The sequence below is a fragment of the Pimephales promelas genome, chromosome 3, assembly GCF_988280905.1.
Source record: "Pimephales promelas chromosome 3, fPimPro1.hap1.1, whole genome shotgun sequence".
In the NCBI taxonomy this organism is placed as follows: Eukaryota; Metazoa; Chordata; class Actinopteri; order Cypriniformes; family Leuciscidae; genus Pimephales; species Pimephales promelas.
This window is the reverse complement of record NC_142771.1, coordinates 37,365,110-37,380,149: the sequence shown is the minus strand read 5'-3', so window position 1 is coordinate 37,380,149 and position 15,040 is coordinate 37,365,110. Positions and strand designations below refer to the sequence as shown.

At 37.5% G+C, this 15,040-nt stretch overlaps 1 protein-coding gene across 4 annotated transcripts in view; it reads left to right on the top strand.

Annotated features, from left to right (window-relative positions):
* caskin2b (CASK interacting protein 2b) overlaps window positions 1-15,040 on the top strand; it is a 91,800-nt gene that overhangs the window by 28,434 nt on the left and 48,326 nt on the right. For all 4 annotated transcript variants that reach the window (XM_089128839.1, XM_089128838.1, XM_089128841.1 and 1 more), the window contains exon 3: window positions 8,026-8,077. In XM_089128839.1, the coding sequence (XP_088984965.1) occupies window positions 8,026-8,077 (52 nt within the window). The remainder of the gene's footprint in view (window positions 1-8,025; window positions 8,078-15,040) is intronic.

Here is a 15,040-nt window from a genome sequence, read left to right as displayed (position 1 = left end):
GCGTGTCGTACTTTCGCCATTTCATGAGATCAGTCTGGTGTACCATATTCTTCCACTGGCAGCACGACTAACATGGCTGGGCCTCTCCGCAGGCACCACAAAAACATAGATTTATCTGTTAAACCAACAACTGTATGTTTGTTTTGTGAACCTGACATGCTATCTTCTATGAAGAAGACAGTTACAAAAGAAAAACTATGGCGCAGGTTATTTTGCTTACGTTTCCGATTGACTAAAGACATAAGATATTATAAGCACTTTATGTTGTTAATAAATGTTTTAAATTTGACAATGTAGTGTGGTACGTTGCGAACAAAGGTCAGGTATTATAAATTGCATAAAAGACTAGTCTAAAAATGGCATAGCAAAAATCGAGAATCGAATTGAACCGTGAACTTGGAATCGAAGATTTGGATACCCCTACAGGATATGGATGTTACCTTAAAGGGATAGTTCACTTTGAAATTAATTTTTGATATGTTTTATCTTACCTCAAGGGCATCCAAGATGTAGGTGTCTTTGTTTTCACAGTATTTTCAATTTTGACATTTTTCAGTCAAACCGTTGTTGTCTATCAGTCATACACTGGGGGCTAAGGTGGTCCACCAAAGAGCATGCACAGAGAAGTCCAAATTAAACATGATTTAATGACTCGTAAATGTAAGTACATATTGATGGCCGAAGACACGAAACGAGCGGTTTGTGTGAGAAAACGAACAGTATTTATATCGTTTTTACCTCTTGTAATCACAGCCATGACAAGATGATCTGACGGCACGGGCGCTTCGGTCTGCGCATGCGCCAGAAGTGATCGCTTGCGTGCCGACGTCACTCTTTGTTTATACAGAGATTTCGGAAGTTTTACCTTTCACTAAACATATTTAGATATACGGGAAACCGCAATGGAAGATGATTTCGGTATATCTAAATATGTTTAGTAAAAGGTAAAACTTCCGAAATCTCCGTGTAAATATTGAGTGACGTCACACGCAAAAGCGATCACTTCCGGCGTGACATTGAACTGATTCAGTTCGGTTCAGTTGGACATTGCACAACTGATTCAGATCCCTTGGACGTCACTGTGATTACACGACGTAAAAACGATATAAATACTGTTCGTTTTCTCACACAAGCCGCTCGTTTCGTGTCTTAGGCCATCAATGTGTACTTACATTTAATCTAAATCTAAATCTAAATCATAAGCTAAAACATATCAAAAATTAATTTCAAAGTGAACTATTCCTTTAAGTACATTCTACTTAGGAAGCCTAATTCCTTCTTCTTATGATCTCATGCTTCCGGTGACATAATCTTGCAAGTGCTAAGAAAATGTGTATACTATATGGCTAAACATATTTTGTAGTGTACTTGGTTTTTGCGATTAGTTTTCTTGGTGAACTATTGTGTTAACACTACAGGGCTCTGGAACAACCTAGTTTTGTGACTCAGTTTCCCAGCGATGATATGGTACAAACACACAGAGGGGTAGCTGTCGCCAGCCTCATTTACACAGCCGATAAGAGGACCAGTAGAAGTGTGTTTCTCCTTCTCCAAACATGTAATCTCCCAGCACTGCAAGCGTTCCATTGTCAGGTCAAGAGGACTGGAATGGAGCTGTGAACTTCCTGGAATCTGCCACCTCTGACTTTGTGTTGAAATTCTTCAGGCCTCAAACATTCGAAACAGCCACAGATGCTAGGCAGTCCACTCCTTCCTTTTGACTGCTTTCTTTCTGTTTAATGGTTTCTGTAATAGAAGCCATCACAGAAGAGGAAGGTTGCCAGTCATTAAGCCATTGTTCAGTGGTCATGAACTGCTCAGGGCGGAGCCGGTGTATGGAAATCAAACATCAAACATTTAGCTGACGGATCAAAGTCATACTTGATGGCAGTTACAAAGGAAGAATCTCCAAAAGCTTCTTCAAAACTGTTTTCCAGTTCATTTTTTAAGACAGTCCCTCTACTACACCTGCATGTTCTGGAATAAAATGCACAGTAATACCTGTACCAAATACGTCAGGGGCATCCATTCCTGTTCCTGCAGAATTTAGCTCCAACAAAGCTGCCCTGAAGGATCCCGAAGACCTTTCTTACAGCCACCATAGTGTTGCGTTGAAATTTTGGCCATACATTGTAGTAACTCTCCATTTTAACTTGCATTAGTGGAGATTACAATCGATCTGCTATTAGCACGATTAGCTTGTTGGTCACGGTAACCATAGATATGTATAAGGCTAGATGTGTTACGGCGGAGTTTCCATCGTCATCACCGGTCCGGCGGCCATCTTGTCACAGATAAGCTGATGTAAGATGAGTGGTCAGCACGAACACAAATACTCTTATCTCGTTGAAATCTTGACGGATTTACAAACGGTTTGTTTTCTTACAAACGTTATTAACGTGGCTATAATTATCTGGATGATTATTTATTTATACACTTTTTATTCATAAGCAGTGGTGGAGGGAGTACTGAATCTCAGTACTTAAGTAAAAGTACAAATATCCAGATAAATATTTACTTTAGTAAAAGTAGAAGTAACACAATGACAACCATACTTAAGTAAAAAGTAAAAAGTACCTGATTTTAAATGTACTTTAAGTATTAAAAGTAAAAGTACTTGCATAACAATTTATTCTCTTAATGTCTATTTTCTAATGATTAATAAAACATTTAATTCTAACTCATTCAACCTAATACTCCAATAATGATGTTCAATAATGATGGAAAAAAATTGTTGTCACCATTTCTAAAACAAGCTTGTAATTAGGCTATATACACATCATGCTTATCCTTACTATATGTTAATAACTATGTTTGGCAGTAAACGCGATTAATTTATGGTGTTATTCTGAACCTCTTGGCTTGCCATAATCCTAAAGAAACGTATATTACACACGGTGCGTTTCCTATGCACGTAAAAACAAATTTTCGGGTATAAATTGCACGATAAACGCACTGCGTGCGAGACGCATTTTAATGTAACCGGGTTGATATATCAATGGCAACCAAATGTCACTGGTGAGACAAACGTGCAACGGACAGACGGTCAGATTACGTTTTGGCCGGGGAAAAACTGATCAGAAAATGTAACGAAAATGTAACAGAAGTTGTAGAAATGTAGTGGAGTAGAAAGTACAATAATTGCTGCAAAATGTAACAAAGTAAAAGTAAAAAGTATGCACTATTTATTCTTCTTAAGTAAAGTAAAGATACATGAAAAATGTACTTAAGTAAAGTAACAAAGTAATTGTACTTCGTTACATTCCACCACTGTTCATAAGTATGTCATAACTACATCTCTGACGTTTATAACAAAACAAACCGTTTGAAAATCGGTAGAAAATTGAGCAAGTTACGGTCATTTAAATAGTACATGCACCATTAACACAATGTTACGAGTGAGCGAGCTGCCTGTGACAAGATGGCCGCCAGGTGCAGACTTCGACCTCCATTGGCCAGCAGCGTGGACGATATATCTAGCCTTTATATAGATATCTATGACGGTAACCCCACTCCCAGCCGCTGACGTAAGCGGTTCTTAATTCAAGACCAGCAATGATTTGGTGCTACTGGTTCGGAGCTGGTGCTTTGGTGGTCGAAAAACACAGCTCTGCCTTGGTGAAATAGGGTTAAAGTTCCCATTCATAGACCTGAGTGCGTGCAGCAAAACTTAGCTATAAATTCTAGACCATAGCCGTTTTGATTTGACTACCTGTGCAACAAAGCCTGTGATGTTTAATGGTACTGCACAATGTATCTGTAAATCATGAGCCATGCTTTTCATTTGGGTGTGTATGTTTACAGCTTGGCTCCAACACATTGTCAGTTATAGTAGTGAAAGGCGTTGGCTGTTCTTTTTTAGATGAACGTATAATTGTGTACTTTTGACATAAGCAGTGGTTGTCTAAATTTAGTGCTTTCTTTTTTACAAACTACTTGCATCGCAGTCAGCATTGCAGAAATTCTCAATTGTGCTGAGTTGAGCAAAAATGGCCAAATGCATTCTTGTGGCGGAAAACCCTTTATTCTTTATGTCTGCCACTTTTAGCATGAAAAAATAAGGAGTTATTCTAAGCCTAGCAGTGTGGTAACCAAAGAGGAGGTGCTTTTTCTCGCTCGTGAACGACATTAAAAATAACTCGAACAAATATTTAGCAGATGAACGTTTTACAAGGTGTTTTTTTAGCACGACCAGTGTTGTCCGGTTTACACACTTTTAGCAGGTCCTTTTTAATGAATTAGTCAAAAAGACAAAAATCAGAATAATGGAATTGTTAAGTGAAATAACCTAAGCAAATTAACGATTCACGCTCAGATCTTCACTTCAAAGCTTCTCATTATGTACGGAAGGTAACTAGGTTTCATTCAGACCATGTCAATTGAGGTTATAGAGCTTTACTTCAAAGGGGTTTTTTGTGTTTTGGTCACTCACGGCTGTGACAGCTTCATAATAAGGACGGGTGATGGATCATCACCGTGATACCACATCGTGTGTGTATCCAGTTTCTGTGTTTTAGGTCCAATTCTATCCCAATGCCCCCTTGTATTGAACTTTGACCTCACTGAACTGGGTATACAAACAGTCGATTCACCTTTAGGCGGACGCCGCGGTTCCTATGACGTTCCTGTGGTCTGGTTAAATTGTTCTGTCATTACTCGGGAAATGAAAGCTGTTGTAAAACAGAACATGTAGATTGAATAATGAAACTAAATATAATAAAGGAAGTTCCCAAGTGTAAATTAAGGCTGGGCAATGTGGCTAAAAATTATCTCCATTAGAGCCCGACCGATAAAGGATTTTGAAGTCCGATACCGATGCAAATATTTATTGGTTGTAAAATCCGATATTCCGATATATCGGCCGATATTTTTTCTTAATTATTATTTCAGAAATGTGCAACAAATTGTAAAACATAAATTTTCAATATAACAGGCCAAGGAGAGATGATTCGTCTCATTGCTATAACTGTCACGCGCTATTAAAGAAATACTTCAGTCACATTGTCAAAAGTTAAAAGGACTACGCTGTAACAACATAATGTAACTACTAGCTAATTACGCTTCATTCACGGCTTATTTAACAGCAGCAAAACTGGACATGATAGTAACAAATTTTGTTAAAATATTTATTATCAAAATATGATACAAAATATTCATTTATCGGCCATTATTGCCTATACCGATAATTTGGAAAATGCCTAATATCGGCCGATAATATCGGTCTGGCTCTAATCTCCATATCTTTCTTCTGACAATAATTAACATCTCTGAAAATGATTTCAGTGTATCAACAAACCTTTTCAAGGTTTCACTTTCAAATTCAAATTTCACTTTCAGAAGATGTTTTCAGAAGCTGAATAGTAAATAAAAAATAAAAACCAACAGACATCTTTTTACAAAGTGATGTGGTAAATCAGGGTTTTGGCATATTGGCTTATGGTCTTCAGAAGAATTGGGGAAGAATTGTCTCCCTTAAGGGCCACCATTGCTGAAGATCAAAGACTCCAATATCACCATTGAGTGGTCTCTTATTTTCCATTCTCCTGCCAGTTTAACGTCCCCTGAGCTGGCCAGTGAGGTCAGCCAGAGGTCAGAGGTTAATGAAGTGCCCTCAGTTGTTCACAGGAAGAGACAGCGTTATTTAGTGCTGTATCTCCTAGTAAGCTAACAGGAATCTCCAGAGGTCCTCAGACCATCTCATCAGTCTGGATCCCAGACGCCCTCCGGGGCTCTAATGGGAAAGACCAATGTGAACTACCTACCTAGCAACTCGTTTTTAGCATGATGTTATGAACCTGAAAGTTAAAGGTGCAGTTATTTCTGCACCGCTAGTGGCACCAAAATATATAACCATCAGGGACACTAACAACTGCCTTGCAGAAATCCACTCGTCCACTCATGATACATCTACCAACTACCTAACAAGGCCTACAAACACGTCAAACCCTCTACTATCCAATTAAACTATCCAATTATTCTGACCTTTTTGGTTACAGGTTGTTGTAAAATTCAAATGAATATGTCCAAACAGTCCCTCATCTGTCTAATAAAACAATGTTTTAAACAGTCACTGGTGTTTCCATGGTTTCTACAGAAGTAAACCAGAAATCGAGAGTAGCGTGGATATGACGTCATTGACATGCGACGCAATGACACGGTTTTAGCTCATTTCTCTGGATTTAAAAATTGTTGGAAACATTTGAGATAATGTAAGTATACAAAGTCAACAAAATACAGTATATAACATTGTTCTAGTGGTTTTTGTATATTTTAAAGGGATACTTCACCTCTGGAAAGATGAATGTGTATTTAAAATGGGTAATTTATGTAAAAGAAATTGTTTTTGAATTTGGAGCTTTCTAGACTGAGAAAAGCCAGAAAATGTATTTTTGCCGTATGTGGGTGAAAGACAACAACTCCCAGAATGCACTTGCTTCGCTGCCCTAGGAGGCCACGCCTACTGGTAACAACAAGTCTAGGCTACTAGTGAGTCTCCGTGATGAGTCTGCCCGAAAATGTGTTTCGAGATCGCCCAAAATGTCAGAGATTCGGCTTTTACGATCTACAGTCGCCATTCATCATGTTTACTGTGGCGAGCAGGACGAGTGAGGGCCTGTGTGTTGATGAGAGTCTATTATATTACAGATCATCACACATTACACAGCGTACCATAGCATTTGCTTCATGTGGCATATCAGCCGGGACTCTTTAGGATGTACTCAGGACCTACAGACAAACAAACAACTCGAGAACCAGACTGAATCAATGGAGACTTACAGCCATGCTGGTGTGATGCAATTGGTGATAGTTGAAAAACTAGCATGACCAAATAGTAAAAATATAATTGGGCACCCTGCTTTCTAGTAGGGCTAGGTATTGACACAAATTTCACAATTCGATTCGATTTCGATTCACAAGCTTGCAATTCAATTCGTTTCGATTCAATATTGATTATTTTGGATAGTTACAATAAATGGCAAATTTTCTCAAGGAAATCAAATCTCTGAACTAATGCTGTAAACTATGGGAGTCCAGTTGTAGCCAATAGGCTTCATTAGCCTAATATGAAGGTAATAATGAACTGTTTTGTAGCTATAAAACACTTAAATTACCCTTTTATTCATTTTATAATAAGAAGATTATATGAAATATAAACATTTAAATGGTGGCTGTCATAAAAACTTGCCAGATTTATTCAAATATGCATTAAATATTGAAGAACATTAAGATTATAATGCATATGTAATATGGTGTATATATTTAGGACAATGCTCCTCTCTAGAGTTATTTTTTTCTAGCTGACTAACGAGTTTATGTGGGTTTTCTGAGGTAAATATGACGATACATTGATTACAAGCTGTTTAACTGACGTCTTTCCACGGTTGAAACGCAGATTGAGCGAATCAATGTGACATGATACGGATTTCGATAAGTTGTACTCTATCTTTTAACACACTTTCAGATGCTCATTCATGTTTATTTGGGGCTGTGACTGGTATTATTAACCCGGAAGAGAGATCAGCGCTGCTGCTTCTCCAGAGCGATCTCACGCCGCAGCGCCAAAACACTTTATGTTTTTGAATTTCAAAAGAAAATGGACATAATTTGAAAATTGAGACTTTGTTTCATATCAATAGTAACAAAGGACAAAGATTATTGCGATTTTTTTTGGATGCGCGCAGCCGCGACACAATGATCCCATTCATTAAAAAATGAAACAGGATGACTAATCGATTCTTGAGATTTAAGAATCGATATCGGTTCGTAAAAATGAGAATCAATTAGTATCGAGAAATCGATATTTATTACCCAGCCTTACTTTCTAGTCATTAGTATCAGTTCACCATCAGATCCAAACCACTTTGACTTTCTTTACACTGTACACAACTCCAGGTTGTGTGTCTCATATATGAGGTTTTGATGCAAATCTCAGCCCTAGAATCTTGTTTTTCTTCAGAAGTATATCTTTTCTATTGACTTTCTTGATGTGAAGTTGACATCTGTGTGCTTTATCTTGTGTTGTAGAGTTACTGGGCTCCACCAAGAGGCTGAACATCAACTATCAGGATCCAGACGGGTGAGTCATTGTTCTGTTGTGGGTGAATCTCATAAGGACATGTCCGGGTCAAAACACAGAGATAGTCACAGTCACTGAACACTTTCACAGCATTTTTTACCTTATATTTATCTCACAGCCCTGAGAGTGTCAGTGTGCTCATGTTCGTGCACGTTGACTTCCTGTGTGATGCATCATGATTAGTTTTTTTTTTTTTTTTAAACTTTTATTTTTTATTGGTTTATATCGATTTTTGTGAAACACACACACACAAAAAACAAAAAAACAAAAAAAAAAAAAACAGAACAGAACAAACCGGTCACTAGGGGTGTAACATACAATTATGTTATACACAAACTTTCATTAACATTATGTTAATATCAAATCAGGGGTTCCCTTTTCTTCCCCATACCCCCTCCCCTTTCCTTCCTTTATAGTACCATCAGGGGAAAAATTATAATTGTCCTTTCAAGTCAATAAAAGGTTCAGGGTCCCATTATACAACATACAAGCCAGAATATTTTCATTGGGCAAGTATTGTACATCTGAAGAGAGAGAGAAAAAAAAGGGTTCTCAATATAGTATTACCAATCAAATGTAAATGAGGAGATAATAAATAAATAAATAAATAAAAAAAAAGAGAGGAAATAACACTCACAGTATCTCCTTTTGTTCAATCCCTACTCGTATACCTTAGCCACTTTGACCAGTACTTGTAAAATTTATCCATGTTTAATCGTAAAGAGAAGGTCAGTTTTTCCATATCGTATATATGACTTACAATCACTATCCACTCATCTTTTGTTGGTGGACTCTCTTGGAGCCATTTCTTAGTTATTGTTTTTTTACTCGCAACTAATAATACATTAAGTAGGTATTTGTCTTGAGCATTAAGGTTAGTTGGTATATTTCCTAAATATATAGTACTGAAATTGTATTCCGTATCAAATCCCAGTATCAATTTTATTTCGGTCACTATCTCTAACCAAAAGGACTGAATCATTGGACATTTCCAAAATATGTGAAAGTAATCTGCCATAGAAGTATTACATAGTCTCCAACAGAATGCAGAATCTGGATTACCATTCTGTAAATATTTTCTTTTGGGAGTAATAAAGAATCTTATGATATTCTTCCATGAGAATTCTCTCCATTGGTTTGAACTGGTGGTAGTATACTGCGTTTTGCAGATGTTTAACCACTCTTCCTCAGATAAAATTATGTTCGTTTCCTTTTCCCATTTATCTTTCACATATAATGTAGAGTGATTTTTAGAAGATTGTATACTTGAATATAATCTTGATATCAGTTTCTTGTTAATATTAGTATTCTTGTTGGTATCAGTCCTATTCTCATACGCATCAATAAAAATATTGATCATATTCCTTTCAGATTTATCATTATTTTTAATATTTTTATTGTAATGGTTCCTAAGCTGTAAGTATCTAAAAAAATCTTGTTTTTCTAAAATATAGGTGTCAGTAAGATGTTGGAAGCTCGTTAAACCTGTTTTGGTTGAGATTGTACAGTATGATGTAATGCCTTTCAGCGTCCATTGTTTAAACCTTGAATCTAACTGTGCGGGTTTAAAATCGTTGTCATAGGCTACCCATCTTAACAACCGTGCTTGTTTCTCAAGCTTGAAATTTTTACATTCCTTGAACCAAACATTGAGAGGAACCATCGTCCAATGACTTAGTTTATTAGAGTATTTAATCCTAGTGGTTTTATCGCCTAGTAAGGAGGGGAGAGGAAAGTCCAGCTGGCTAAGTTCTAATTCTTTCCACCTTGCTTCATACTCATTATTACACCAACAAACTAGATATTTCAGTTGTGCCGCTTTGTAGTAATCTTCCAGACAGGGAAGAGACAATCCTCCTCTCTCCTTTGATAATTGTAGTGTTTTAAGTCTGACCCTAGGTTTCTGATTTTTCCATATGAATCTAGAGATCATTCGGTTCCAGTCATTAAACTGTTTTTTCGGAATCTCTACAGGCAGCGATTGGAATAGAAACAGTAATCGTGGTAGAACGTTCATTCTTATACTTTCAATTCGATTATATAAACCCAGGGGTAAGGGCATCCATCTGTCCAAATCTGCTTTTAGTTCTTTAGTTATGGGTTCATAATTAATAGTGTACAGTTTTGTCATATTCTTTGGTATGGTAACTCCTAAGTATTTAATATTAGTTTTCCACTTAAAATTATATTTATTACATATGTTCTCCTGTGGTGAATAATGAAAAGAGAGGATTTGAGTTTTGTCTAAATTCAATCTATATCCTGAGTACCAACCAAACTGCTCAAGGCATGACATTAATTTAGGTAAACTAGAGTCGGGGTCCGAGATTGTCATAAGAATATCATCTGCATATAGACATATTTTATGTTCATTTCCTTTAAATTGAACTCCTGGTATTTCTACATCTTCTCTAATTGCTTGAGCAAGTGGCTCTATGAATAGTGCAAAAAGTGTGGGGCTTAAAGGGCATCCCTGGCGACATCCCCGTTCCAGGGTGATTGAATTCGAAATACTACCATTTATTTTAACCTGTGCCGTCGGTAAATGATATAGTGGTTTAAGACATCCTAAAACCTTTTCATTGAAGCCAAAACGATGCAGTACCCGATACAAAAATTCCCATCGTACGGAATCAAAAGCCTTTTCGGCATCGAGGCTAATTACCAGAGATTTAGAGTTAATTTTGCTTATGTTCTCAATCAAAAATAATGCCCGTCTCACATTATCTTGTGTCTGCCTATTTTTCACAAATCCTGTTTGGTCGGTGTCAATCAGTTCAGGAATTATGTTTTCTAGTCTTTTTGCAATTATTGAAGCATATAATCTATAGTCTATATTCAAAACCGAAATAGGTCTATATGATCCACATTCTGTCTTATCCTTTCCATCTTTTGGTATTACTGATATAATAGCCTGCTTCCAGGATATTGGTGTCTCCCCCCCCTTAAGAACGTGATTAAAACATTTTAACAGCATAGGTTTTAATAATTCCTTAAATTTTTTGTACCACTCTGCTGGATACCCATCCCCCCCAGGTACTTTATTTGTCTTTAAATTTGATATCGCCTTATCAATTTCAGCTTCTGTGATTTCTTGTGTTAATATTTTATTTTGTGTAAGTCCTACTGATGGTAAATCTAGAGATTCCAAAAAATGTTCAATACTGGAAGGGTCAGCTGCTTTTGGTTGAGAATATAATTTTTTATAATAGACTTCAAATGATCTTAATATGTCTTCTGTTTTATAGCACGTTACATTGGTTTCTGGGTTCCTAATTTTGAAAACTGACCTTTCCGTTTGCTGTTTACGGAGTTTCCATGCTAACATTTTTTTAGCTCTGGGTCCATTTTCATAATACTTCTGTTTAATATATTTAAGTTTGATCTCTACTTGTTTATCAAGTATTTTATTTATTTGTTGTTTTCTTACTTTTATTTCGTCTAAGATTTGAGGTTTATTTAATTCAATATGTTTTTGTTCCAGTGCTTTTAGTGAGTTTGATAAATCAGTCAATATCTTCTGTTTTTCTTTTTTTTTTCTTGAGGACCACTTTAACAGCTTTCCTCTTAACACTGCCTTAGCAGCATCCCATAGAACACTTGATGACACCTCCTCATTATTATTAAATTCAATGTACTCTTTGATTTCTTTTTTAATATACTCTATACATTGGGGATCATTTAAAAGGGTAGTGTTCAATCTCCAGATGGTGTTCTTAGGGTGAACATCCAAATGGAGTCTCAAATAAACTCCCGCATGATCTGAAACATCTCTAATTCCTATATCACAACCCGCAATTCTATGCCTATCTGAATGGAGCATGAAAAAATAATCAATCCTTGAGTAGACTATATGTGGATGGGAGAAAAATGTAAACTGTCTCACATTTGGATGGAGTTCCCTCCATATGTCAATCATGCCAGCTTCCTTAAGCATTTTTTTAACATAAAGAGATTCAGAATTTATCTTTTTTGCTGGATTTGAAGAGTCTAGGGTAGGATGCAGCTGTACATTCCAGTCCCCTCCACATATAAGTGTGCCAGATATTTCTGAATTTATTAGCTCAAGTATTTTCATAATTAGTAATTTGTCTTTTCCTGGTGGTCTGTAAACATTAAGTAATGTTACTTCCTTTGAGTCTAGGATCCCTTTCACCAGAATATAACGTCCTTCTTTATCAGCTATTTGGCTGGAGACCTGGAAAGTCACCTTATTCGATATCAATATTGCAACACCTCTTGCATGTCCTTTAGTGTATGATGAATAAAAAGTGTTTCTAAATCCTAACTTTCTCAGTTTTTCATGTTCAGTTTGTATTAGATGAGTCTCCTGCCAAAAAATAATATGTTGGTTCTCTCTTTTCATCTTGGCAATAAGTTTACTTCGTTTAATGGGATTTTGCAACCCATTAACATTAAGTGTAATAATACTATATTCTTGTTGTGACATTTATCTTCTGATGTACTATTATCTTAAAAATCCCAAGTGACCTTAACATTTTAACACAAGTAACACAAAACAAAAAAGTGAAAAAATAAAAGAATTTACAATCAAAGGAAACCGAAACTTCCATAGTCAAAGTTCCTTTTGAAGAAACTTCTATTTGGAAAGGAGAAACTTCGATTAACGAAGGGCCTTCCCCGTGCAAACTGATATTAAAGATCAGAGCACGTCTTATCTTCAGCTCCCAGACCTAGCCGTTGTATTCATTTATACAGGTCTTTCAAGCTATGACGTAAACTCAACTAACAAAACGCCAGAGTTGCGGCATGAGCCTGAGTTTAAGCATATCGAGTCAACACAAATAACAGAATTCTTGTATGAAAATAACATTACCCTTGTTATATTAAACGACTTATGTTGTTGATTTCGTACGCCACGTTTATATTGATATAAGTTCATCCTGAGTGGGAATCAAACCGTTTCTCCGGGATCCCGACGGAAATCCTGGAGTCTTTTCCGTGCCCTCTCTTGATGTTCATCTCGGGTACGTCGTGGTTTTGCACCTGCTGTTTCCCAAGAGATTTTACTCAGCCTCTCCATTGAAGTTGGTGCGGTGATGTCTTCTCTGATGTTTGCCGTGGTCAATCCTTTCTTTATTAGGTCCTTCATCGCCTCCGTTGCGCTGTTATAAACAACTGGACCATCTTCAAAGAATACCCGAAGTTTAGCAGGGGGTGGTGTCTGGAAACGGAGACCCTTCTCTTTGAGTAGTTTCCTGATATGGGTGTATGCCTTCCTCTTCTTTTGAGTTTCAGCTGGGTAATCCTGGTCAAAGTACACCCGTTTTCCTTTCAGGTAAACTTCCCTCTTTTTCCATGCAGAATGAAGGACCAGCTCTTTAATTCTGTATTCAAGAAAATAGACAACAACCGATCGGGGGTTAGCATTTGGCGGTGGTTTAGGGCCGAGCGCCCTGTGGCAACGCTGTATCCCAAGTTCTGTTTCGGCGAGGGACAGTTCTGTCTTGATTAAATTTTCAACAACTTCCTGTATGTTGTCATAATCGGCCTCCTCCGGGATCCCGTACAAGCGTATATTGTTTCGTCGTGATCTCGCTTCAAGATCTGTCAGTTTTATTTGCATTTTTTGTTGGATGTCGAGAGTTTGGCCTAGCACCTCCTTAGCCTCTGCACTCCATTCTTCCAAATCCGCCACCCTTTGCTCGACCTCCTCCACTCTGTTCACCGTATCTTTCAGATCTTTGGTAATTTCGTTCAGCTTGAGGCTGATGTCTGTACTCAGGCTTGCCAGGTCTGCTTTCCAGTCTCTGGAGAAAGTCTCTTGAAAGTTGTTTAATTCTGTGTTCACGTCAGATCGGAGTGCCTTAATTTCAGAATATATAGCGCTGATGCAAACTTGCATTGTATCCGCGGCCTCGTTCTCACCAGCGTTGTCATCGTCATCATTCTCCTTTGTTTGTCTCCCGTTTTTCTCAGGTTTTTGGGTTGATTTACTTCTAGCTTTTCGTTGTTTCTCCCCCTCCATATTCGTTCATCAATTACACGGCGTAAAGTTAAATTAAGCTGGGGGAGTATAACTGACTTGTCTGGGAGCACACGTTCTACACTGCCACTCGCCTCGCCGCCATACCGGAAGTCTCATCATGATTAGTTTTGAAATTGACAGGGACAAGCTTTTGGGAAGTTGTTAAATCACATCGGCACACTCATGGTACCGTCTTAAAGGGTTAGTTCACCCAAAAATGAAAATTCTGTCAGTATTTACTCACCCTCATGTTGTTCCAACCCCGTAAGACCTTCGTTCATCTTCGGAACACAAATTAAGATATTTAAGATATTAAGATCGCTCCTGCATACAGTCCACAGGCTTCTTGAGGGACTGGCTCTTGCTGTTCCCGAAAAGTCATTAAAGACATCGTTAAAATAGTCCAAGTGACTACAGTGGCTCAATCTTAACTTTATCAAACGACGAGAACACTTTTGTGCGCAAAAAAACAACAAAAATAACGACTTTATTTCAACTATTCACTTCCTTCTCCATGAGCCTGTAAGTCAGTTAACGTAGTGTGATTGCGTAGAGCTACGTCACACGTAGGCTCACTATTGGCCGACGCTGGTCATGTGTGTGTGATGCGTGTGACGTACAATAACAGAAGCTTACGCTATTAAACTAGTAACCTGACTCGCGCAGAGGGAGAAATAAACGAATAGTTGAAATAAAGTCGTTATTTTTGTTGTTTTTTTGCGCACAAAAGTGTTCTCGTCGTTTGATAAACTTAAGATTGAGCCCCTGTAGTCACTTGGACTATTTTAACGATGTCTTTAATGACTTTTCGAGGACAGCAAGAGCCAGTCCCTCAAGAAGCCTATGGACTGTATGCAGGAGCGATCTTAATATCTTAAATATCTTAATTTGTGTTCCGAAGATGAACGAAGGTCTTACAGGGTTGGAACAACATGAGGGTGAGCAAATACTGACAGAATTTTCATTTTTGGGTG